This window comes from Rhopilema esculentum, chromosome 17 (assembly GCF_057945365.1).
Source record: "Rhopilema esculentum isolate cy_ngs chromosome 17, ASM5794536v1, whole genome shotgun sequence".
NCBI lineage: Eukaryota > Metazoa > Cnidaria > Scyphozoa > Rhizostomeae > Rhizostomatidae > Rhopilema > Rhopilema esculentum.
In genome coordinates, this window is record NC_142831.1 from 4804783 (window position 1) to 4832734 (window position 27952).

General features: G+C 36.5%; 2 protein-coding genes across 4 annotated transcripts in view; both read right to left on the minus strand.

Annotated features, from left to right (window-relative positions):
- Positions 1-27952, minus strand: part of LOC135696181 (tyrosine-protein phosphatase non-receptor type 13) — an 83870-nt gene that overhangs the window by 4997 nt on the left and 50921 nt on the right. For 2 of the 3 annotated variants that reach the window (XM_089113527.1, XM_089113525.1), the window contains 3 exons: positions 24466-27600; positions 10407-10620; positions 8353-8400 (listed from right to left, as the gene is read on the minus strand). In XM_089113527.1, coding sequence (XP_088969653.1) covers positions 27532-27600 — 69 coding nt within the window. In that variant the 3' untranslated portion in view covers positions 8353-8400; positions 10407-10620; positions 24466-27531. The remainder of the gene's footprint in view (positions 1-8352; positions 8401-10406; positions 10621-24465; positions 27601-27952) is intronic. The other variant, XM_065215479.2, reaches the window with a different exon arrangement.
- Positions 20529-21384, minus strand: LOC148958160 (uncharacterized). The gene is made up of 2 exons (XM_089113550.1): positions 21032-21384; positions 20529-20820 (listed from the first exon to the last, which is right to left on the minus strand). Exons 1-2 carry the CDS (start codon positions 21382-21384, stop codon positions 20529-20531), a joined length of 645 nt encoding a protein of 214 aa, XP_088969676.1.

The following is a 27952-nucleotide window of genomic DNA, read 5'->3' on the forward strand; positions in this document are numbered from 1 at the left end:
CCATCCTCAAAGCCTAGAAATGAAAGGTTATCACAGTCGAAGAAACATTTAAAAGTTGAAGGGCATGTGTAGGCAAAAAGGGGCAACATCGTGAACTGCAAATAGGTATTTTACCTTCCAAAAGACGGGGGGGGCTGCAAACATTGTCCAGGCGTGTTGGAAAAAGTGCTATGCTTGATATATATTCACTTACATTTACTCCCAATTTTACAAAGAGCTTTTGCAGAAAGTACTTTTTCTTTAAAAACTCCGTGCATGCCGTAAAAATCGTTTCTATAGTCATGGTACATTGTGTTTCCACTTTCTTATCTTGGCTAGCATTTTACTCACTTGAAAACCTTTCAGTTGTTTTTTACTACTTGGTTCACTGCTGGGTACACATCAAAAGAAAAAAATTCCATCTATCTACATACTGTTATGAAACCTTTAGAAAATACCTTATTAGCTACACGCGAAATTTAATACGGAAATATTAAAGAAAGGCATACTAAGATAGAATGGGTCACGCGTGCCTCCAGTTATTCCTTTATTAAAGAGGCCTGTCTGAGGGTGATCAAAGTGATTAGGTAATTCAAATGACTTTCTGTCGGTCAGAGAATTAAAATTCCGTAACGTATGATACAGTTACAAAAACAGTTAATGTTACATTTACAATTGTATTTCAAAGCATGTTTTTATATTGAAAGCGGCCCAAGCTTTAGAAAAGGGTTTCGAGCTGGGGGTGGGGTTGGGGGTTGGGGATTGGAGCGAATCACGCTGAAAAGTAGCCTTCTTCTAGTTTGCAATTGTTTTTAAAAAATGTTTCGTTAAGGTCCCCTTGCTCTTTTCATAGCACTATCCCCTGAGCTTACATCAAAAACTGGCGGAGCTGATGGACCCAGGGTGGAGCTGATGGGCAGAGAACTTAATATTTGCAGAAGGCTGAAACAATATGTAGAATGTGTACCTCTTTGTGGTAAAGAGCTTCTCTTTTCATAACAGATTTTTAACACGGCATTGGCAAACCTCTCTCTCTCTGTGAATGGCTTGAAGTCAGCTGATGGACTAGCTTACGAAACCAGACGAAATGAAACAAAGAGCAGAATTTTGCCAACCCAGGAGCTGGTAGGCTAACTTGGGGTGCCTTCAGTGGCGGCATCAGGCACTCAAAAAGGAGGAGTTGTAAAGACCACGCCCATTTCACGAAACACCCTTTTTCTTTAGAAAGCGCCCTTGTGGATGCTACTCGTTGTGAGCCCTTTTAAAACAGTTTGCCTGTTCAGTAGCTGAGATCGTGATTCTAATAGCTAGATCACTGTTCTCTGCATTCCAGTTCTTGCAACATAACGTCAAGTGGAAAAAAATGCTTGAAACACCCGAGGAAAAAGGGACTTTTTGAAACAATGCAGCTAGGTCCTTTAACGAATTTCCAGCTTTCAATTAGGCTTTGACGTGAGTCATCTCTTTGACAGAGCTGTGAAGTGTTTGTTATTATTCATCACTATTATCAACGGTTGTACTTTTGTGGCAGTGCCAAATTAAAAATCCCTCTTTTGAAAATAGCGATAACATTTGAAAGAACTAATAACATTTCCTCATCTCCTTAGGCTGATACTCAATATTCAAATCATTCTGTTTTAAATTAAAACGTTTAAAATTGTACGTAAGAAAAAATTATTGCATTAGACAGTTTCTTTACTGAACGATAACTAGATTAAACCTTGTATCGTAATTTTGTCCTTTTGCTCTAGTTTTTTCTAGTTTTGTCCTTTTAACCCAGTTTTGTCTGGGAAACGCTCGCTTTGGTTTTATTGCGAGTTTTCCTTCTATAAACTCCTTATCTTCTTGGGTTTATCTTCAAAAGCACAGATGGGCTAGACGATATTTATCTATCTTTTCGAGAAGATCTACGCTAGGGATTTTCCAAAGACATTTTTAAAAAGGATAGTTGGATAAAGAGATATACTAAAGATATTTGAGAATTTATCATACAGGGTTGGGTTCTCACCCAAGACCATTGGAAAAAGCTAAATCGATTCTATTTCACGAAATTATATGTAAATTTTTCATAACGATAATAGTAATGCCACGTTTACAACACTAAAAACCTGATTTAAAAGCTATCAGTATTAAAGATTAAGAGGATAAAAAGTTAAAAGACAGAATTTTAATACAAAGTTTTGTCCATCACAAGTTTAAGAAAAAAATTAAAGGTAATATTGAAGATAGCATAACGAAAACATTTCAATTATTGGAAACGTAAAACAATAGTGCATGATACCTTTCAATAAAATAAATATAACGATAAACTTCAAACTATAGAAGCAGAGAACTCCTACAAAAACTAACGTCCAACTCTGAACAGATACAAATTTAACAACTTGCAAAAATTTCAACATACGGGTTTAGGTTCATAATACAATAACTATACAGTTATTGGAAAGAGATCAGAGCATAAAAACATAAAACATTGTCATGCATAGCCTTGGCTAGTCATAGCTTCGGTTAGACGACAATACTTCTGGTCACAGAATAAGAATTAGGCAGAAAGGGAACTCCTGCCTATCAGGTGAGGCCTGAAAAAACTTGCGCATGCGTTAACTTATACGAGGCTTAGCATGTATCTGTCGGGGAAATTTTAAAAAAGAATGAAAATAGACAACTTTATTTGAGACGAAATGTCCCATGATAGTGAACAAATTCAATTAGATATCATAATTCGTTTATATCTGATTAATTAATGATAATTTATCATGGCTAAGTTCGTTTAATGAAATCGGGGTTAAAGGGGAATTAAGGAATTCTATTGTTGATTCAGACTTCAAAAACAACAAAGGAACCGACGAGAGTTACCCTTCTGCCTATTTCCTACCCTATGATCTGGTATAGTAATGAGGCAACTATAGAAAGTTCGTTAAGAACTTCATGACAAATGAAATGATTTAAAGCATAAAATAAAGGCAATAAGGTGCTAATAGATCAACTTAGAATGATAAATGAACATAATAAACTAATAATCGACTTTTCATATTGTTATAGTTAAGACACCTCTATTTCCTAATATCACTTTGATTCATAATTTAGCTGTTACGTGCCTTCGAACATACAGCCACACATTAACCAACCCATCCCTCTGCTAATTGACAACATCTGATTTACCAGTTATTCCTTCAGTTTCATGATCTGCTAACGACAATTTGCACATCTGTAATTGACCAGCCTTCGCAATTCTACGTACAAGTGTCTTGCTTAATTAGAGCTGTTTGTCTGACATTGTATTGAATTTGCTGCCACAACCAAAAGAGGCGTAGCTCTTGAGCTGCAGTAAACAGTGAATCATATAACCGCAATGGCATATTCAGCTGAATGATTGCGAAACTAGGTATCCTCCCCACGCGACCAGAGTCTGCAGGGAACGCGCCCTTTGTCTTATTGACATGCCTTCGAGTCTGTCACATAAGCAACGCGACCCATGTCTTTTGACGTCTCAAAACCAACGTGACCTATGTCTTATATGTTTTTGAGTCTGTGGCATAAGCAAAATGACTTATCTCTTTTGACATTGCACAAGCAACGTGACCTATGTCTTCTGATATTTTCTTCGAGTCTGTCGTATGAGCAATGTGACCTATGTCTTTTGATATGCCTTCGATTCTATAGTATAAGCAACATGACCAATGTCTTTTAAAGTCGCTTATGCAACCTGACCTACGTCAAAACTTGTGTTTGAGTCTAGCGCATATACTCTTTTTTAAAAGAAAACACGTTACAAGAACAAAGAGCCTCCGTTTGTCATGAAAACAAGAACATTTTAAGAATATGTCCAGCCTTAGATAAAATGTGAAAATAAAAAACAATGTTTTGTTCGAAAATGTTCTCTCGTGTTAACAAAACAGAGGGGATCTTATCAGCTAGTTAACCGTGCTTTTGAAAATGTCTTAAAAATAAATTTTGAAAAAAGAGCAACATCAGGGTCACTCGAGCCCAAAATTATCAAAAAATAAGAACATCGAGCCATGGTCACAATTATCTAATTCTTATACAAAAGAGTTCAAACAATGTGACATTATGTCTTGTTGTTTTTTCCCTAATTACTGTAAAGATAAAACGATCTACTAATTTCGATATGCATTGAATAAAAAAAATTATTTTTTGAGAGCCACAGCAAAGAACTGCAGTTTCTATCCACGGTTGTAAGGTTGACATTAGGTCCATGTTTCAGTTACATCACAGTTTTTCTATTGATTATGTTTATATTCGGTTAAAGACCTTCGAAACCGTCTACTGAGGAGTGCTGTAAAAAAACGATCTGGAGCTTGTTTTTTGTCTACCCTGATAGCTTAACCTCCCCGTGACCTTGACATTTGACCTTTTTGTGACCTTGAGACAATGGAAGTTCGATTTTTGGCGCTATGTTTGTGTACATAATGTAACAACTAAATTAAATTTTCGACATTATGTTGGCGTACACTATTTAGGAACTAATTGATTTATTTAACAAGCTCATAATGAAGTAAGCCAAGAAAGAGCAAGCGAATTATCTCAAATAAAAACATCAATTGTAAGAAATGCAATGATCATATTTTGAAACTATGCAAAAGATCATATACGCGTCATGAAAAACCTTTTGAAATAAACAAATAATGATATAAAAAAAATTTCATTTCAGAAAATGTTCTTTGAAAGCTTGAAAATTGAGAGCCCTAGAAGCCCCTAAATAAGAGGAACATCTCCAACCATGCGTGTTATTCAGACGTTCATTCAAAATTGCCTTAACTCTTCTGAAGCACATGTTGAAAGCATTGTTTGCCCACCACCAAACCATATTGAGGCTAGATAAAGCTTCTTCTGCCGCCCCGTTTACTGCATTTCAATTCATCACTCAAAAACTGGATACAATACTTTTAATGGGCCAGGAGCGCCATAATTCAACTGCTTGGAGAAAATTACTTATTTTGAAAGGTTCCTTCATGTTGGAAGTTGCTTTATTACATAAGAGGTCACAAGCGCAACTTTAATGTTAGGGATGAGTTTACGCTCGTGGTGAGGTAAACCACCAATTTGTGGCTAACTAAAATATTTTTGCATTGACAGCGATTTCCAAAGAAAATCTTATTGCAAATCCTAGCCTAGGTTTTCAGATCTCGATAACACAGGGTTTCAAAGCGCTAAAGACATGTCTCCATTGACAGGCGACATCGGTCAATTGAAGTGCACGTGCGTGGCTCAAAACAGGGCTTCTTTTCAATACTACCAGGGCAGACAAACACTTTGTAGCAGCATTCACTCCCCTATATGACCAATGAAACCCACCAGAAACGATCTTTGAGATGCAAAAAATTCCAAACAAATATCTCTTCTGGGGGTTTAGGGAAAAGAACAAAACGAGATCCATTCAAACAGAAGTGTGATCCTTCACGGTGTCATTCTATCAAAACAACTGAACGTTTCACTCAACAGGTACCGCAGAGCGTTGAGAAAAGTGGGCGGGGGGGGGGTGGTGGTGGAGTGGCTTGAGTGGTGATTTATTGGTAAATTATTTGCATTTTTGGCAAAAACTGGGGGGAGCTATAGGCCCCCAGCCCTCCTTTCTCTGCGGTGCCTGCTCTATCGTTGTTTTGAAAAGCTATTACCCCTGCCTGTTTTCCCCGCATCTAAGGACCACATATCATATTGCGGGAGCAAATCAATTCATTGTATGGCTTTATATAAATTCTTGGAATGATTTCATACGTAGTTTAGTCGTATATTTATATTTCTAAACTTTTACCATTAGTCAACATATATGACCAAATTTTAACCGGGTGTTGTAGGAGTAGCAAGCTCTCTGCAATTCCAGGCGTAGGCATCACGAGGTCACATCAAAAGGGCGGACCAGGACACTCGATAAGCATGGTTTCTCAGTGTCCTAAAAACTACCTTCGGATGAAAGGTAGAAACAAATACAATATAAAGCACCAAGAATACGAAAGAGTTAAATGCTTGAGTTTGAGTTTGAAACCGAACAATTGGAAAAGACTAAATTAAAATGCTAATAGAGAGAGCCCAAAGTGCAATTGGGAATTTTCTACTGTAAACGGATCACTGAGCCTATAAAGGTCAGGCACCGCGCAGCCATTGGGCTAGCAGGGGCTTTAGCCCACCCACTTTTTTTGCAATAATAGGCTAGAAACTTTTTTTGAAGGTTTACTCTAACGCAACTTGGGATAGTTTACCCCTATGTAGTAGCAGTTCTCATTGACTGGGAACCATTTTTGTTCTTTCTCTATGTGTTTGATCTTGTTTAATGATATGATGTATTTTCTAACTTGGTTAGCTTGGTTTTTATATTACCCTCGAGCTAAGTCTATCTATTTTTAAAGTTATTGATATCTTCTCTGAACCAGACTGTTTATAAAAATTCAATAGAAATAAGCAAGTATTATCTAGAAGGAGCGTTTTCCGGTGTTCAAGAGGGCGTGGCCTCAAAATTTTTTCGGTCACAACCATTTCAGCCCCTCCACTTTCAGAGTGGTGCGCGGTCCCTGATAAAGGTATAGGGTAATAGATCATAATATCTGCCTCCTGCATAGGTCAAAATATCTACCTACGGTTTTGCTATGATCCTTTTAGCATAGATTTCAAGGAGTTTTTAAAAGGTGAGGTCAAAGCTCATTTCAGCTGTAAGATCAAATGTTTGTTCATATAAAAAAGGGACAGAGAAATGCCACTTGGCTGGAGAATATATTTCTCGCGAGAAAGTTCTTGCGATACCGCCGCTAGCTATCTTTTTCAATAAAACCAGACCAATAAAGCCTTCTCGTCTTACAACAACAGTATGATAAAACAGTTAGGGACACTGCGATACCTGAAAGGTTTGAGAGCAACTATTTAAATCAAGTTATTTCAGGTCCGCGAAAAGCTTCTGTTCACAAACAATTGAACTAAAGAACTTTTTAATATATACATACACAGTCTAAAAAAGTACATTTTACAAGAAAACAAAAACGATGCAAATGGGAGTATGATAGGCATGGCTACCTATTGACCTTAACACAAAACAATACTGTAGCACCAAAAGCTATACAAAAATCCTGTTTAGGTGGAATATAGGGGATAGCTGGTTGGATCAATGAGGCTTCAAATTAAGAACTAATTGTAACCGAAGGATTAAGAACTTACGATGGGAGGAAAGGAAACTTTTTTACAGTTATTTGGCAAATCATTCCAAACTTTGAACTATAAATCAAAATCGCTACTTTGCAGCAAGCTTATTTAATTGCGTTAAAAGCTTCTGCGCAATCACTGACAGACACTTAGTAAAGTGGGAGCACCTTGCAAAGTACCGCAATAAGGTAACCAATGCCTTTATCTTTCCATTAGCTCGCTTGTTTTTTAGCATATAACATATTCTTGTTCAGGAGACGAAACATTTAGTTCTTTGTTTCGAAACAATACCATCTTGAACCAATCAATGTTGCGTGGTCATGGCACATGCGCATTAATAACAGTATTCGCATAGCTGTTCTGTATGTGACCAGACAACTCTTTAACTTCCAGCCAGGGCTTCAAGTGATAATGCGCATGTGCAATGACCCTGAAACGGGAGCATGTCTGGAAGACGGGCATGATTCATCTCCCGAACAGATTCCATAACGCTAATGCGTGCAGCTTGCTAACCCCCTTTTACGTCACAATCGCAACCAAACACAAAATCTGGGTTATCAGCAGGCCACAACAACGCTGTTTTGTTATTTGCACTGAATAACATGACCACTGTAAATTACAGTTGACCTCTTTTTACAGTTGGTTCTTTAGAACAAAATAGATGACGATAAAGCACGTATGACCAAAAACTTCATTATTTGATATCATTTAAAAGCAGGTAACTTAATGAAGATGGTCCAGGATTGCCAATAATAAGATTTCAAACTGCCTTTGGCAAAAAATATTTTCTATTTTAAGGGTTATTGGCCATCCTCAACTTCACAACATAAAACTAGTTGTTGTTCCTCTTTACTGGTCTCGGTGGTGAAAGAAGCCGAAGGGAAGAAATAAGGGGGCATGGTTAGGACAGTCTTGCCCACCGATTAATCGGGCCATCTTTCAAAATATCATCTTGTAAATTGCTTCTAAACAGTAAAATGTTTAATAGGGGTATCAAGGCTTATTAGGAGATTATCTTTATTCGTCAAGCTAAATCTTGATCAGCCACCTTTAAATATTAATTTCCCTTCTCTCAATTCCACAAATTTTCCAGTTTACGCCACTGGTGGTCTTTTTAAACATTAGTAAAAAAAAATACTAATGGACTAGATCTTCAAAAGGAAAGGCTCTGGCACAGATCCCTGAAGCACACTTAGGGTCCTGTTCAAAGAATGTTTTTAAACTTACTTTTGGAGTTTGTTACGTCATCCAGTCTTCTCATAAAGACATACCAGCCTAGGATAACAATTGATCGAATCAAAACCTAATAATTCAAGATCATTAAAGACGATAATAAATACTTTAAAAACATTTACATCAGACAAAATAATTTACTGTCGTTTTAACGCTAATTCTTATAGATAACAAATAGAGTGGATTGGGAACTTGATCATTAGGATTCGTTTGGTCTTAGAGGTTAATTTTAAGACAAATTAATTGACAGGCTTATCAGTTCGTCGCTAAATAAATCTACATACAATTTGACCCCCTAAAGGAATAAATTCGAGCCAAAAAAGAAAATGAACCAATAAATAAATATCCTATCTGAATAATGAAAAAGATTAAAATAATTTAGAGCAGATGGATTTCAGGATAAGATGTAAGAAAATAGATTATAAATTGCTAGAAAAATCTTCTTCAAAAGCCACAAATATTTCATTAGATATAAAAAGATCAGATTGAAAAATTAGTTGTTTTTTAACTACTCTAGCGAAAACAATTATACTGCATCCACGCCATTAAAATTAAAGAAGAAAAAATATGATCTCAAAAGTTCAGCTCAACTTGTTTTACATCCAGATTTAAAAAAATTACTCGTTGCCCCGAATGAATAATCCAGTCAAAACAACGAAGAGGCATTTGTGCAAGTTATTCTTGGATTTCGTCTCTCAAGATAGTCCTGCTCTTATATGCATAAAAACAGACAATTGGTCGGTAAATCTGCTTGCCCGAGACCAGGCTCCGTCCGAGCTATAACGACAGCTAAAAGCAGCGCGACTGATATTGAATTGCACAAAATTTTGATGTAAACAGTTCGTTTGCTTATGAAACTTCAGAATCTAAAAATCGAGCGTCGCGCATTAAAATTGGTTTGCACTGTTCAAGCTAATGAATTTTTTGTCAATTCATTCCAAAATGATTATGATGTTTTAAAACATTATTACTAAAAATTCTTCAACATTTTTTCGATACCTAAAAGTCCTGAAATAAATTAAGGAAACCTCACTGCTTGAAAATAAGATAAGGAAAAAAGATAAGCACGACCCGATAGCTCAGCGGTAGAGCACTTGACGTACAAAGTCAAGGGTCGTGAGTTCGGACCTCGCTCGGGTCGGTTATTTTCCCGCACTCTCTACTAAGAAAAAAGATAAGGAAACCTCACTGCTTAAAAAATTATCTGAAAAAGTTCCGTAAAGTGACAGTAAGCGAATTGATCTGTAACATAGAAGATTTGAACCATTGTCAGATATTGTCTATCAAGTCAAAAGCTGACGTCATAAAAGTCTGTTTTTTAATATTCGATTATCGACTATATAAGAACATTATAAACAGCCATAAGTATCAACAAACAGCTTAATCTATTCATCTTGGATGAGGAAAACATCGAGAGAATCCATTCAGAGCCGAATGAGTACATGCTCTTTTTCTATCAATTCACTTGGCTTGGTTCTAAAGCCAAAACAGCAATAATCAATCAGAAGAACGCAATCTTTTTACTTGCAATATATGTTAGTAAATATTATTTTAGCTGATTATTTTAGCTACATTAAGAGACATTTTTTTGCTGCTCTTTAAAATCATATGATACAAATTCAGAAATTCTTGTGTAAGATGATTACAAAATCAACACTTAAGGACTTTTTTGTGATTAAAGATTATGCAATCAAAAACCACGTGAGGGAATATTGGTCGTCAACCACAAAAACTATTCTCTTTATTCGCGCAATCTTGATCGAATGAAATCAGATATCAGCTGTGATTGTTTTTGTTAAAGCCACTTCTAACATCAAGCATGGTAAAGCAATACAACAAAAAACGAAAATCAATGATTGATCATGATTGGGGATTGATTGTGATCCATGATCGTGATTGGTATGTTTCTTTAAGGATTAAGCATGGTAAAACAATAACAAAGATAGTCCATTTGCCACCTATCAATGATCGATCATGATTGGGGATTGATTGTGATCCATGACCGTGATTGGTATGTTTCTTTGAGGACTATAGATATAGCAACTTACCCGTAATCAACGATAGATCATGGTTTGATGATCCACGACTGTGATTATCAAAACTTGAGACAGAGCCAATTCGTTTTTACAGCATTATATAGTCACAGCATTGACACGGGAAACAGTGACGAAATTATCTTTAAATGGATTGAGCAGGTCTCTGTTCGCTTTAATGCGGATAGTTGCAAACATTTTATTCAGTAAGGATTTGTACAAGCAGCCTCTGAAAGAAAAGGCATACATAGAGAAAAAATACTGACAGAATATCCGAATATGAGCAAAAAGCAACAGAAGTAAACAGTCCCTCTCCTACAAGTATGCTGGGGTGCAGATTATGGGGCTTCACATCTTGCAAATGACAGTTAATTCCGATTCCTGGCGACAGTTCTATTCGCAGAAATAGAGTTTGCCAATGTTGATGATAATGATTGTTGGCGAAAAAAATTATAACTAGACGAGAGGAACAATTGGCCGCGAATCAAAATGAATGCGAAATCGGTTATGGTGTTTGAGAAAGGACATGACGATTTCTGCTATAACGAAAAGTGAAAATGTGAATACGCTTAAAAAGTATTAGGCAGTTTGATAGGTTAAGAGCTTTAGTATCCTTCATTATATCGCATTATCATAATATGATGATGACGATGATGATTAATGTTTTCAATGAACCCCCAAACCCCCCCCCCTCCACGATCGATGTACATATTAGTATGTCACATCTTCAAAGAAGTCCTATAAGTGATTCTAATCGTGCATGAGATTAGAAACACGCGTCAGTTAATCTTAGTGTAATCTTAGTGTAATCCTAGTGTAATCCTTCTTTTACCAAGATACTATACTCATTGATTTACAAATGAAATTGTTCTCAGTCACACCATGCTGCTTATAAAGTACAATCGCTCCCGAAAGAGCATTCCAATCTTTGGATGTTTTGATCTGACCTATGTCTTTAAACATTTATCTTACCTGTTTTCATTAAACTTGTGAGACATTTAGTGTGTCAACTTTTATAGAATCCGACGGAATTTTTAATATCTTACTGGCATTTAGAAGAAATAAAGACGTTTACTAATCACAAAATATCATTTGAAAAATTATTATGGGCATAACTTTTAAGTAAAGCATGTGCATAGTGTTAATAACGACATTCTTCAAAGGCTGGTTTAAATCTCCTTTAGACATCATTCTAAGATCACCCAAAGAAGCCTATAGGGAAAATATAGTTAACAGTTACAAAGTAAATAAGAATAAAATCAACAACAAATCTAAACGTATGACAGGGCACCTAAACTAACTAAACGAGACCATATCGGAGAAGATAATAACCCGACCAATGCTATTGCTCACCAAATTTAAATTGTATTAGCATAAAAACAGTAATACAACAAAGAACCAACTAATATCACAGGCAATAACACGACTATTGTTGCTAACGTTGAAAGTATTAACGTTGTTAGATATCGAATAAAGGTTTAATATGGCTTTTAAGTGTCACGTTGAATCGAGTTCATACCAGACTGAAAAGAGATAGGAAAAACGACAAATCTTAACGAAAACTGTTAACATAAACAAGATCAAAACTGATTCAGCAACATAACCTTTAGAAACAATATAAAAGGACAAATATTAGAAAAGGCAACGGAGCATAAATACGTAACATATAAAAGTATTAACAGATTGTCAAAATACTGTTTAATTGTGTTACCAACTTATCTTTTACAAAAATTTCATAGTCATCATTTAAGCAGAAAAAGCTTAAAACAAACAAATGTGCTGCTTTTCAGAGACTTTCTGTTGACTTGCTAACTTATCAAACAAACTTATGAGTTGAAGTTTGGAAAGAAAGGCAATATTTCTTGCTGAAAAGCCATTAATTGTCCTAATTTTACAATTTCGGATGTTATCTTCAGTAGATTTGTTTTGACAATTTGAGACTTACTTTGACAACCAAAATGCTGATATGAAAATTGTTATTTTATTTTAAAATTGTGTCATTATATCATAACTGTGACCTTTCATGTCAATTGTTGCTTAAAGGCATCGACAGATACTAAGTGACTTAAGACATCCGTCAATAAACTTTTGGCGAATCAACGGATTTATTAGCCAATTCTGATTGACAAATGGCTTACGTCACTGTGGATTGCCTTTAGTATCAACTGTTACTTTAAAACTCACTTTTTCAGTATCACTACCGCCTATATTCTGTTAATACGCCATAGTACAAATACATCACTGATTAATGCTGAATATTTGCTTTTGATGATATTAAAGGGAATTAATATCGCACGAATCTTGTATTGTGGCGTTGATTATCTCTTAGTGCAAGAAATGTATATTTAGGTGATTACCATCATAGATAAATACATAAAGTTTATCAATCCCAATTTTCATCATTATAGAAGATGTCTTTGCGATATTTCCAATGTCAACCTTTCAACTTGACAATACCCTGTTATGGATCGAAATAGGCCAATCAGAAAAACGCAAGCACAAGACTGGTATAGTTGTCCAATCAGTGCCGAGTGCCTAAAGAAAAACTACCCATGGAGTCCAAGAGAGAAAACGAACTCCTTCTGTCTACACACTTGACTTCAATTTCCACACACTTGTGTAGACAGAAGAAGCTCGTTTTTTCTCTAGGACTCCACTGGTAGTTTTTCTTTAGGCATCCGGCACTGATTGGACAACTATACCGGTCTTGTGCTTGCATTTTTCTAACTTGACAATAGTTACATCCTTGTAGCTCTAGAGGTAAAGTTTGTTACACGGTCATCAGATATTAAAAAGATAAAAATTTTCTCAAGAGGAGGAAGAGATTTTCAGTGATTGTATTGAAACCAGAGCTTCAGATAGGCACGAAAATCCAGTAAATGTTATATTAAATAGTTCAACTACATCAGAAGTGAATACATGATGGAAAAATCAGACCCTGTAACAGGCAGTTAAGAAATTCAGAATAAGGCATATTTTACTCTCAGTAATATATTGGCAATGAATGTGTTAGAAGTCTCAAAAAAAGAATTTCTGAGGATGCTTTAGAGATGATTGTTATGTTATTTCCTTAGAGTCTTGGCTGAAGTATTGAGTGCCAAACGTCCGAGAAAACAGCGCAATTTCCTGGATGGGGAAGGCAAAATGTTCTCTATGATCTGGCACTTTTTGTACGCAGAGCTGGGAGGTGAAGACCTATAACCCTAGTTTGACTTTCCTAGCTTGCAGCCTACCTTGACCTTCCACATAGGGGGACTGGGGAGTCATCAATACTAAAATATACCGACAAAGACAAAGAAGAAGAAAAATCTAGGTGCTATTTCAGCTAACGATAGACACATTTAATGACAAGATAAGGATTTTGTGGACCAACTGACGAACTACCGGCCAACTCATAGGGGCTGTCACACGCCCCTATACCCCCATTCGCTACACCACTGCCCAGTAGCAATAACACTTACTATGTGCAATGAATGGAGCTTGTTCGCTGATAAGTTACAGTCTTGAGTTAAGTTCGTGTATTTTGCTGAAGATCATTTCAATGTGCTCAAGTAATCCCTGTCGCATGCCATTAAGCCTTCAATTGATACTTGAAGATTGACTCACCAGGAGAGACTGCTTTTACTATCGAACTTAGAAGAACCGAAAACGATGGGTCGAGAAGAAAAGATCATCATTGAAACAAGATCTCAAAATGAAGTCAACGTGTCGTTCAAGGTCAAGTAAATTCTGACTTCATGATAATTAGATTTGTAGCAACAAGTATCGAAGCAAAGGACCACGATAAACTTGATTTCAATGAAAGCAAGGACGACTGAACGAGGGTGGGCACGTTTTAAAAAGCCCATTTTTTGGGAGTGTCCTTTCAAGAGTGTTTGGAAAGTCCCCCTTTTTCTGGTAGAAAGTCCCCCTTCCTACCTGTGCTGTACAAGTTCAAATTTGAAATGATTTTGACGTCCCAGACATTCGGCTGAAGAGTCACAGTGGCATTGGGGGAAGGGATTCTCTTTGATAAACAATAAGCATCTGGACTGAAAAATGCATTGAAGGATATCTGTGTTGCCACTGCTTGCAAAATTATACAATTGTAAACAGTTATGATAATTATAGGAAAACTGAAGGAGTATGTTCTTCTTTTATAGTTGTCGAAGATATAAGAGGGAGAGAATCGCCATAAAGATAATCTTCTCATTTGGACAATTGTAAATCGTTGTTTCAAAAAAGGTCGGTCTGCCACTGATAAAAATTGTGGTTTTGAAAATTGCTGAATCTTTAATGAAAAATATATTGCATTATTACACTTGTGGGCGAAATTTAGACAAGCATATCTGAGAAAACAAAGCTGATTATTTATCAAATTTATTTAGATTATAAGACGCATTATTTCATACACAAACGACTGCCGTTCTGTTTGGTTAAAGCGATCTTCTTATAGACTGTGTTCTAGTCAAAAGAAAGGTTACTATAAATGAAATTTTTGAATTGTTTCAACAATTGGGGCTCATTTGAAGAGCTGACGGTTTAATATGCCATTATTACATGTTTATAAAGGTCTGGGAGATTTAATACCTACGACAAGCCAAGGAATTATTTCCTCTTTGTATGCACGACAGTTTACTTATATAGATAACTAAAGACAATACTTGTCATCATAGTATCAGGACTTATAAAAAGAAAGATACAAATTTCTAAATCTTCTCGAGGTTTGGAACGTACGATAACGTAAAAGCACTTATTTATTTTCTTTGTTGTGCCTAGGCAAAGAGGTTGTCTCGCTGATAATCAAGGTTCTTACGCGGCCACCTAAGAATCGTCAATGGCTTTAACTCATCTTGACATAGCAACAAAATATTGGAGACAGAAATATGACTAAATGGGGGAAACCATGAACGCCATTAAAAATAGGGGCAACAAAGGAATTTTTTCAAAATAAAGCAAAACTTGAATAGAACGAAGGAGCATTAGTGGCAAAACATTAGCATGGCATTGAAAAGATGGCATTGAAAGGTGGAAAAGATTTATGCTTAAAGAACTTTCAACAAACACTCTCTGGAGTTCGAAACAATGGATAATGCCTATAAGGTATTCTAGACCCTATTACAGATCGCTACAAGAATGTCTTTGGGCTTAAAAGGAGACTGAAGATGCTCTAAGATTGAATTATTAAACTGTTTATTCACATGCAATTTTCCTCGTGATCAATATACTCGCTGCCATTGGATAACAAACGCTTTTATGTTAGGAAAACGTATTCAATACTCGACGTGAGGTAATACCAATTAGGATATCAACTTGGAAATCAAACGAAGTATTGTGAAAACGAGAATGCGTTGTAGATGACTTCTTAAATCATACTTAAGCTTTTCGTCTAACATGCTTCCAAAGATGAAATGATTATTCTATCAATATTCTGATTTCTATACTCTAGAAAGGGTCAGACGAAAAGCTTTAGTAAGATTTAAAATGCTTCAGTGGTTGGTGTCTTTTCAAGCGCCTTTTTCAAATTCTGACCTGTTATGTTTTGGTGCCAGAAATTGTTTTGGAATTATGGTTTTATGAGAGTATCCGTGAAATAAACGACAGCAGGGTTGTTAAGACAGCAGATTTTGCAGCAGAATCACACAGCATATTCGACGGACAAAGAGAGAAAAACAAGACCAAAAAGATGCTGAAACAATTACATCAACGGTGCCAAGACAAACCAAATCTTAAAAACTTTTTGCAGAAGAAAGAAAAATGAGGAGTGAGGCAACACGTCAAGCATTAACTGAGATGTGCACTGCAGCCAATGATATTAATCAAGGAATGTAGTAGAAGATGTGTAGACAAACTATACTAATGATGTCGGGGAATCCCCATCGCGCTTTCTTCGGTATTCTAGTAAATTCTTAACCTATTTTTCTTAAATCAACACGTTTTTTTCTATTGTGTATGCTTGTGTTACATAACTACGGAACTATGCAATTTACGTAAAAGCCTCACTTTGAGGCCGAGACAGTAGATTAAGGATCCAGCCAGAATTTTCTGGAAGCAACCTATTGTAATAGGATTAACTACGTCAATCGTATTCTTAATTTTTATTGGCTTGAGTAGTAGTTAAAATTGATTGTGATTGGCCAAGATAAATTTTAGTTCCTTGTTTGCTTCTATAAAAGCTGGTAATTGAATTGAGCGCTAAGGATTCGTAGAGAGAGATTTTTTCACGATGTACGTTGAGTTGTGTTGAGCAGAAAATTCAGAAAACATATAGATTGTCTTTCTCTAAGAGTTTACTCTAATCATTCATTGAACCTGCGTTAACAAGCAGAGATATTCTCTACAAATGACGTCATTTCATAGATTTCATTAACAGAGCAAAAAACAACGAATGAAACTTGCATTTCACAGGTTATGCATTATCAATACTTATCAAACCGATATCAATAAACAAAACGTGAATTAATCATCAACATATTATCCGAAAAGTAAACTTCTTTGTAACCAGTTATTTCTTTAAGATTTTAGGCTATTCACAAGTTCAAAGCAATCGGCAGATACTTAAGTGGCTTAAGCCATCTGTCTTTCAAAACTGGCCAATCAAAAGTGCAATGCCATTCAAACGATCATTGATTGGTCAATTTAGACCGACAGATTACGCAAGCCCAATCAGTATTTATCGATAACCTTAAATATTCACATCATAATTTACAAGGATAATTACACAAAATATTTAAAATAATTAAATTCCTTCATCGAAAAAGGGGTTTGGTGACTAACCAGTTGCCACAGCAACCATAGTTTAGGGTCTAAAATTCGCACATGCCAAATCCGATACCATTTGGACTGTAAAACGTGGAAGAAATTATTTTTATTCCCGTTGCATTCATTAGATCGTATGGTCATGAAATTGCCATAATTTTGCGAGAAATAAAAATACTCCCCTACCATTTATGACAGTGTTAACGTCAACACCTTGTGAAGGGATCAGTAACATGGAAAAAGCTCTGTGTGTGGTTCTTTCGTTTGGAGATACAAGGATAAAATAATATAGAATTTCACGTCATAAACACTTTCAGAAAAGTTGTCTTTTCCTGAAAAACTTTTGATAAAAAACCACGAATTAAAGACCATTGTTGCATGTGGAAAAGACAACAAGACAAAGTTTCAAAGCGGCTTGAAAAAAAGTCATATAAAAGAAGGTCGTGATTTTGTGGAATTACTTGGAATTTCGAAATAATGATTTAATAGTAAAATGGGAGATAAATGAAACAAAAAGGGAGTAATCCTTGTATTGTACCAAACAACTCAAATTTCAAAGAAACTCAGTAGAAATTTAATCACTAGAATTCAATGCCAAAGAAAATAAGAAGTTATGAATTTATTTTCTTCTTTGGAAGTTTAATCGAAAAGTTCTGAACTTAAAAAAGCGGCAGCTTTTTCATATTTAGATCATTAAACTTACAGATTTTTCTCTTATAAACCATTTTAACTTTTACTTACAAAATTTATACTTTAACCCAAAGAAAAATTAAGAGAAAAGAATTTTCTTGAAAGACAAACTGAGTGTCTGCTTAATAAGCTTTGATCGGATTCAAAGCTGAGAAGGTCCGGCCTGTTGGAAGACAAGGAGTAAATCTTATTGCTTTAAACCATGTGAAGAAAATATTTTAGCTCCCTTTCGGCCTAGTTAGCTCCTTTGTCAAAAAATTTATGCAGCCCCCTAACTGATATATGGGACAGTGAAACTCATGCTAAATATGCAAGACTTGGGGAGTCAATGACTCGTTTTCGTTTTTGAAGAGAAGACTCTCAACTCAAATTGGCAGCTAGATAGCTGTAATTGGTCAGTAAAAGCCAATCAAAAGCGGCTTTCTGCACTTCTAATCGTTTTTTGACACCAATCACCTTTTAGACATCGTTCTTCCAGCATATTACACATGGTCGTACCGGATACATAACATTTTTGGGGCTTAGTATGGAGGTTGCCCGAATACCATTGCTTCATTGAGAAGGGATTGCCTGAATGTAGTTTGATACCAGCTCCTATGTCTCCCACACCTATGATTTTACATTCCGAAGAGCTTTCAACCTAAATGGTCATTGGAATGCTTGCTCTTCCATAAAATATAAAATTCTGAAGTTCTATTGAGCAACTTAACATGCTTGAATTGTTTTTATTCCCATCGACAAAAATAGGAATTATTGAATAAATTTCCTTGTGTGTATCTGGAATGAAACCAAAAAGTTTCAAAAGTAAAAAATGACAATTTTTGAAGTGTTATGAGGAAAATCGCGTTTTATAATGGCTAGGGGGATTTTTCTCGACAGTATAATGTGCTAGGCAACTTTGGATGTCTGTCTTTAATGGCAGCACCTCAGGGGGAGGGAGGGGATGGGCGTACAGGTCCCCCAGTTCTTGACATGAATCAGTTTCATATTTTGTCAAAACTGGATGAGAGAATTTTGGGCTAAGTGTCATATTTAGCAACGTATTTGTTTTGTGATGTATATCTATGATTTTAAAAAAATTTTACCAGGGACGGGTTTAAGCTGCAATAATTGGGGGAAGGGTGTTGGATTTGATTTTGATGCCACGCCCTCCAGGTGACTGGAAAATGGCAAAAACACCCAGTTTTTAAAATCCAGTTTTCAACTTCAAAGAAAGCAGATAAGAAGATACACAAAGTAAATTTTTGCATTGTTCTGTTGCTACTGACCACCAAAAAATTCTTTTACCGAATCAAAGCAAAATTTACCGAAAAACACAACAATATGTTGGGGTCGCAGCCCCTACATCCCCCGGAAAAAACCGTCCCTTGCCTTAACGTAATCAAAAACTGGCTATTAGTGTTCCCTTGAAAACAATCAAGATATCATTGGTAAGATATGCATTCCCTGTTGGTAAAGGGGTATTTTTGACGTTGAAACGCCGTAGCCAAATTGCCCTCCCCTAGTGACTGGCACCTCCACAGCCTGTTTTGAAGGAAACAATCACATATGCCAAATGACGTGCTTTTAAATTTACTGACGCAAAAGATATAGATGCAGCTGTAAATAAAGTGGGAAAGGATTAAGTTGCATATTACCTTGTGTTACGATGCATGTTAAAGTCGTTTGTGTTTTGTTTTGGGTAATATAAGGGCGCCTTAGTCAATTTTGCTATGCGGAACAATGTGTCACGGAACTCTTTCGCCATTCAGTAAAAACAATCGATAAACTGTATACAATTTTCCACCTAGCATCTCCTTTTCTCTTGCAGGTCGAGCCAGGGCATGCCTTTGTAAACCTTACCAGGCCCTGATAAAATATTGGCCCTACCCTCTAATCCAACTTGCTAGATCTTAATTAAGTCCAAGTTTAATTGCATCCTCTGTTTTGCTAAAGATTGCAAAATTTTAGGAAAGAATCAAGATGTTAATTCGATTTGAAACATATAATTTCTTGTGACGGAGAAATAGATTAAGAAACAAACTTTGAAAGGGGATTGCCCCCAGAAAAGGGTACCGATTTATTATGAGCCAATTGCTTCAATTTTTGAACCGGCCATGTCTGCACAACACTGTCTCTTTGTAATTTCACACTTGTCGGTTTATGTTCCTAAATACCTGAGATCTTTTGCTTTTTCCAATTATTTTTACTTGACTTTTTTGGAAAAGTGTTTTTGATTATTCCTCCTTCCTCAAATGCACGAGATTCATTTGAAATGTTAGTTGGTCCATAGTCTTTTATCTCTATCCGATCAATAAGCAATTCAAGAATCCTCTTGTGGAAAGAATAGGTCACTGATTTATTTACTATTCTTCTTCTGAGGATCAGGGTGGTCACTTGCTTTGCCCTTTCATTTTCCCAATAATTTCTAGAAATCTGATCTTCATTGAACAAATCTGATCCTTGCGTCTTTTAAGTTTGTATTCTTTAATGCATGAGACATACTGATCTACCCAGGGGCAAAGTGGGAGACGGCTAAAGACAATACTTTTGAAAATTTCTGATAAACTTATTAAATAAGGTTGACTATACCCCCTTTATAGTCGACATGTCCCTCTGCCACTATACCCCTGGTTCAACTTTATTAGATTCTTAGCTTCTATCATATTATTGATTATCTTCCATTCTTGAATGTGTAAAACTGGTGAAAAGTCAGTCATATCACACTCATCAGGAGTGGACTGGTACTATTCTTCTAGGGTTGCTTTGTGGTTTTGAAAGGGCCCGTAGGAAGGGCTCAATCCTGATTTTGTCTCTTCTCGTGACTCCACACACCCAGCGTAACATCCTGATCTCTGCACCATTCATCTTCTTCTCCTGTGCCTTCTTCACTGCCCAGGTTTCACTGATGTAAAGGTTTGCTGGGCGCACAGCTGTTTTGTACCCATGCCTTTCTGCCTGACATTCAGCTTCTTGTCGCACAGCACACCTAAGAGCTCTCTCCAAAAGTTCCATTCGCAACCTTTTTAATATTGTATCATATATTTTTATTTCATACTAACTCTTATTAGATAGTTGGCCTTAATTAGCTTCTTTATAGCTATCAACCGTTCATTTAGTACGCCAACTTTAAACAAATTATTTATTATTATTATATTATTATTATATATTGGATCAGATGGTTTATCTCCACGTCGAGCTCCCCATCTTCAGTCACATGCGTCCCCAAATACTTGAATGCTGGAATCTTCTTGATAATTTCCTCGTCCCTTCTCATGTCGTCAAGATCTTCAAAGTCATTAAGCTGAAGATATTCCGTCTTCGTTCTATTTATCTTAAAACCTTTCTCTTCTAAAGCTCTCTTCCATCTTGATAGTCGCCTTCGAAGTTCCGCTTCAGTTTCACAAACTATCACAATATCATCAGCAAACAGCTTGGTCCACGGAGCTTCACTCTGAACTCCTTCACTAATGACATCCATTATGAGATCGAAGAGAAAAGGGCTGAGAGCAGAGCCTTGATGCAGTCCGACTCTGATCATAAACTCATCTGAGTTACCAACACAGAACACATGATGTAACCCCATCGTACATATCTTGTAATAGATGCACATACCTTTCACTTACTCCTTTTCTCTCATGCATCGCCAAACTTCCGACCTAGGGACCTGATCATATGCCTTTTCGAGGTCTATGAATGCTACAAGCAATGCAATCCTTTTTGTTTTTCGCGATATCTCTTTAAAACTTGTTTCAGTGCAAAAATCGCGTCTTGATGTCTGCCTTCCTTTAATGAATCAAAATTGGTTTTCAGAAACTTCGGTCTCACTCTCAATCCTTTCCCCTATTAACCGTTCCCAGAGCTTTATAGTCTGTGATAAGAGAGAAGACTTGAAAGAGAAGGGCCTAAATTGTTAAGACTGTGAAAGGGTTAGTAAAGGGGGCTATCCCTTTACACGCAAATCAGTGATATGTTATTCTGCAACCTGATCTTTCTAAAGTTCAGCTGCCTCTGAATCTTCGTTTTAACATCAGAATTTTCAGTAGTCTTTATGTCACTTTTGATATCGTCGATGATGTGCATGGCCTAGTTTTCCTTGGGACTATTTTAATAACTGAATGCGAAGAGCTGTTCATTCGGTAGGGGACCCAGGGAAATTAGATGGTATGGCCATTGTTTCGGTTCAGCAAAACTTACGCGTATGGATACAGATTGATGCATTAAGTTTTTCCTTAAGAGGGGCCCGCTCATCAAATTTCTGAATGGCACCGGGTGGACCTGCCAGTCACCACCGTTTGTGTGTATGTAGGGGGAGAGGGATGGAAGTTTCAAGCCCTTTTCAAAGTAAGGAAGCATTCCCTAACGAAGAGACCACACAAAGTGTTTGACAACATTGTGTCAGTTCCTAAAGAGTCACATCACAAAATGATTTTACTTTTCATTATTTTCATTTTTCACTTGATTCAAAAGACTAATCCTTCTGAGAACTGGGGTATGTCCCCTAGTTCCCCTATCGTGCTGCCACTGTGACACCGCACCATGGAACAACAGCCACTGTGGAAAATTGAGAAAAGTGGGGGGTCTAAATAAAGTGGGGGCTAAAAGCGAATAAAAAGAGGCTCGACTGATTCATTCGAGAGGTGATTCATTGGTAAATTATTTGCATTTTTGACAAAAAGTTGGGGGTCTCCCAGCCCTCCTACTCCACGGTACCTGAACCGGTTTAAACATCACAATAGCACACCAAACTCATTACAGGTGCAGGATTATTCTTCAGATGAAGGGCTGTAAAGATTCACTTATTTACTTGAGGCTTGCTAAAAATGGTTCACTGAAACAGTTGAACTAATTTCACTGAAAAAAAGAAAATATTACAGAAACCATGCTTCAAACTAATTCTTCCAGGAAAGAAAACATTGAATTGTTTTTATTTTAAGCCAAAGCAAATCCCTGATGCAGGTATAAATAGGCCAGGGGTGCTCAAATTCATGTCATGCACTAGTTCTTGCATGAAACCTCAAACCGAAAAAATTCTTGTGAAATGGAAACAGTTTATTGGTGTTTATAAAAGGTTTATAGGCAGAAAACATTTCTAGAAATGCCACAAAGAAATTTAGCTTTTTTGCAATCCAAGAGTTTATTTTCTGAAATTATTAAGATCATGCTAATAGCTTTTACACAATATTTCATTCTTAGCTTTTATTTAATGAGAAAATGGTGAAATGGTATTTTAATAAAAGATCCAGGCCTTGACTGGATACTGTGCCCTGTATCAGGAATAGCCTCTGTAATAGGATTAGATAATTATAGTTCGGGTCACCTTATTTTCAAGTATAACTAAATGAATTAACACCTTACTTTTGCTTAGCTCATCATTTGTTTGTAAATTAAAATTTAAGTAACTGGTTTGATAAAAAGATTTAGCTGTTCCTGAGATGGCCAAAGCATAACAGGAGCCTCTTTGCTTTGCAGGAACCCTTTGAAGGGAACCCTTACAGTTCAAGGGGGTGTTGTGGTCCTGAATACCATCAAGAATGTGAGCTGACAAGTTTGAATAATCCACATCAAAGCAACTATAGATGGCGCAGCTAACAGTAAATGATGTCTTTGATTAATCAATTTAGTATGTTTGTCTAAAATTTTGCTGTTCCTGCCCTTTTGAATTTCTACCAAATTGTAGCCTTATCAATATATCTAATTTTTTTCAGGCTGTACTTCTGTATCTAACTTTTAGATTTTCCATAATGGAAAATGGAGAAGAATACCTTAACAGAACTGAACTGAGCTTGAAAATATGAATTTCCATGGTTTTCCCAATCTTTAATCAAAGGTTGGAATGTGAGCCACTAATCATGGACATTGGCACAAGAAGACAACACTGAGGGTCCTTTTTAGCAATGCTGGGAGATAGAACACCAGAAGATTTTTGATTTGGAAACACTTTAGCAGAAAATCTGAACATGTTGGATACTAAATTTTGAAAAAAAAGAATAGTAATATATTCCATTGCGACAAGGCTTCAGGATGGCCAGCAATAAAGTTGAATGAGGTTTCAAGCTGGCAACCTGTATATGTATACACACATTCTGCTTGAGACTCACACATGATAAAAGGAGGAACAATAGTGAGTTCAATGGAAATAAGAGTGCTAATTGGGCAGAACAATAGATCTTGTGCATTAAGGGTACAATATAAATAAATTGTATAATGTTAAATAATTATAGCTGTACAACTGTTCAATACAGTATTGACTATCAGGGGTGCCATTCTAAAAAACTCACTTGCTAAGCTTCGGGGGGGGGGGGGGCTTATCCACACCTGACCCCCAAACTGCACCCCTGATGATGGGGTTAAGTAGGTCGTTCAAATATGAAAAAAGCTTGGTTCCTTTTAAGAGTTGACCCTTTAAGCATAGTTGTGTAGCCAGAATGGAATCCATGTAAAGCTCACGCCGGATATACAACGATAAGCGATAGAAAAACGATGGAAAATTGTTATCTCACGCCGGATTTCTCTGGCGTAAGCTACATGGATTCCAAACTGGTTGTGTAGTAGCGGAATGTTTGTTCGAATCGCTTCGAATTCCAGGACTAAAGAAAAGCTAAAATGACGCAAAAAGACAAATAAACAAACTTTTGAAAGTATGTTTGAGCAGACAAATTGTTACCTTTCAGCAGACAGTATTTCCGTTTTGCACTCGAGGTCTTCTCCTCTGGGCCTTGGGGTGTCATCTTGAAAACATACACCACAGGGGATCGACGAAGAGGAATTCACATTATCCCCGTTTCCCTATGGTGACGTCAAGCGAATATGAAAAGAATGTGTATCTGGTCTGTTCATTTTTCAGTCTTCTATAAATGAATTATAAAACCCTTTCCATCATTGTAAACCCCGGCCAAACGATCAGTGGCGGCGCCAGCCCCAAAACAGTGGGGTGGGCAATGAAGGGGTGGAGGTGATAAAGGGGTCTGGGCCAGACTGGAAACTTTGCTTCTTGCGCGGGCAAGTTTATTTTGAAAATTTGAGACTGCGCGCCTGAAATCATGCACTCTTAGTTATTTTTATTGTTAATAATGTTAAATCCTATTGTCAAGGGATCTAGGGGATTTTGCGCGGCCAATATGCAAAAGCGCGCAGAGGTGTGCGCGGGCAATATATTGCGGGCGCGCAGCAAAGTTTCCAGTCTGGGGTCTGGGTAAACCGCAAGAGAAATCGCGCTCGTTATTGTTAACCAAGTTTGACATATTTTGAAACCCTCAATAGAAGAGTTAAATTTCATGGGCAAATCAAAGCTAATTTCAGAGTGGTATTTTTAGCTAGCAATGGCTTTAAACATATTAACGAGACTCCTTTGTCTATTTAATCTGCCATACCTCGACCGATGCTAATCTACGGAACTGACGATCCAACACACCTAATCTATGTCAGCTAAGATCTGAAAAGAACCGTACTGACAATCAAAATGAAAAAAGTTCCGATCTCAGAGAAAAAACCAACAACCCCTCCCCCCCTAATGCTTTTAATCCAGTTTTGGAAAAATTAGAAAGTCGATTTTAAAAAAAGTGGGGTGGACATTTGATTTCGTGATGATAATTTTTTGAGAAACCTTTCCGAAATTAACGAAGACGTTTAAAGGTTTGAAAACATTTGCAATTTTTATCTGTTATCGTTTTTTGATAAAATAAACCTTTAACCCAGGTCAAATCAACTAAGCATGTGAAACTTCCGTTTGCAAGCTTCGGTCAAATGAAAGGATTCGTGCGACAATCTTCAAGGCGGCCATCAAATAAATGGAACAGCAAAAGAGCAACATTGATAAATTCACTCATATCTTTCTTATCTGTTATCAAATGTTCACTAACAAGCGCTATCGCAAATATATATAAATATGTACAACGCGTTTATTACGCACCCTAATATTCTAAAGAAAACCTGAGCAACATAATTTGTTAAATAAATATACAAGAAGAGAAATCTACAAAAATCTATCAATCACTAACACGATATACCCATTTTGTTTAAAATTAATATTTATCATTATCATTTATGCTATTAAAATTGTTCTCAAGATTAAAAATTCTAGTAAAAATCACAGAAAAAGGAGAAACTTGCAGTTTACAAAATATTTGTAATGGAACGAGGCAGGGACCCAATATTTAGTTTAAATAATCTTAACTTCATAATAAGCAAAATCTACCAGGATCGATTAGCATGAAAAAGCATCTGGATCCGGACCAGTAACCATAAAGGAACATGTTATTCCGGACTCGGATACCTGACTCGGTATGGATAAAAACGTTTTCACTGAATGCTCTTGAGCTCTTCACCATGTCTTCGAGGTACCTATCGCCAGTTTGGATCTATGCCATGACATTTTAGCCAATATATACAAGCCAAATACAATAAAAGCCAAATACAAGGATACACAACTATAATCATTGAATCTGCTCAGACAGGGAAATTTTGTCACATCTATGATAACTTAGGCCTAAACTTTATTCTAGATAAAAACAGCAAATTGAAAAGCTAAATGGATGGAAAATGATAAGTAGTCGGCATGAAACACTACTTTGGACCAAGAGTGATCAATCAAAAGTTGGTCTCCCATTGGTTGACGAGCCTCTGTGAGAGGAATAATACCCCTGTTGGTGAAGGGAGGGGTAGGTTCCTGTTTAAAGGATAACTGGCATTAACTTATAATTTGCTCTTGGAATTGGATGGAAATGCAGTTGAGAAAGGTAAACTTCTTTATCAAAATTCTCCTTTGGAGAAATCCTAGGTATCTATTATTCACGGCCCCCTCAAAACCCCCCTACTCTGACTACTAGGAGGAGCTCGCTTTATTTCCCATCATTCTGTGGTACGTCTATTATCCAAGTTATATTAAAAACTGTGGTAACAAAATGGCAATGGGCAATACTAAACCATGCAAGGTTTCTTCACTGTGACAGATCGACAACTAGCTGCTGACAAACAAGTTAAGAAACGGTATTTCTCTTTTGAAAAAATTGCTCAATCTTGAGCTGTGGTTATTCGTTGATTAAACTTGGCATGTTTGTTTGTCACAGATTCGCTGCTGAAATCCGGAAAATTAGATCAAATGATATCAAATCCTTAAATATGTTATGCTACCAATGAATCCAACCGCAGTTGTTTGATTATCGCGTAAACAAATGGCATTGATGATTATCGCTTAAACATGCAGAATGCAATTTGTAAATAGCCACTCCTCCACAGAGATTTGCTATCTACCTAATTATGTACGTGGCTGCATCAGGCCTTGATGCCTGAATTTGATGCCGCATGATCGGCTTAGTGACTCCTGTGTTGCTGACTGTTTTTCTCAGAATGATCGATATTACATGCTAATCAGACAATACAACTTCTTCTATATGTTCTTAAGTCTTGTGCAAATGGAACTGACGATAATGCATCAATTTTACCTGCAATGTAACAGTATGCTGTAGCTATAACGGCATTCTACCAAAACATGTTTCGGCACAAGTCTTCTTACTGCCGGTTACTCAATTCTGTTCCCCTTCTTTGGTGGAAGCATTAGATACAGAATGTGGACACTCAGACAATATAGATACCTGCTCCATTTTGGCACTCTGTCACTTTTGGTGCACTTTGGCACTCATATATACTGTCACATCTGCCGGTAAACAAACCAGCGGCGAACAAATCAATTAGCAACCTGGAAGCTCTGCATTGAACACATACGCTTTTGCAATCAATATGTAAGGTGTTTCTCTTCTCGCAAGATTTCAACAGCCATCCGATAACAAAATGTGTATTGTTCCTGTGAGAAAAATTGCCATCATCAAGTTAGTTATTTTCACAAATAAAGGCTATACATACATACATATATTGCATTCTTTACTCTTTAATCAAAGTTAAACATCTAAACATGAACTAAAGTGAACTTTAAATCAACTATAGAAAATTTTCTACAATTTTGTAACGTTTTTAGAATCAAAACCCTGTACTTCGAGTGTCAGCCCACATTTTGTTTAACAAAAACTCCAAGAACAGTTTGTGTATCTTGGAAGAAAAGTTCACTAGCTAAAAGAGTAAGATTTTAAGGATGAAAAACTACAAGTACTTAGACGCAGCACATGGACATTTCAATATATGTACTCTAGATCAGGAGT

Bases quoted from the DNA above. Each gene is read 5' to 3' on its own strand.
- LOC148958160 (XM_089113550.1), bottom strand. From the start codon at position 21,384: ATGGGGTTACATCATGTGTTCTGTGTTGGTAACTCAGATGAGTTTATG. The intron at 20,821-21,031 runs GTATTTGGGGAC...AATATTAAAAAG, and splicing joins AAGAAGATTCCAGCATTCAA to GTTGCGAATGGAACTTTTGG.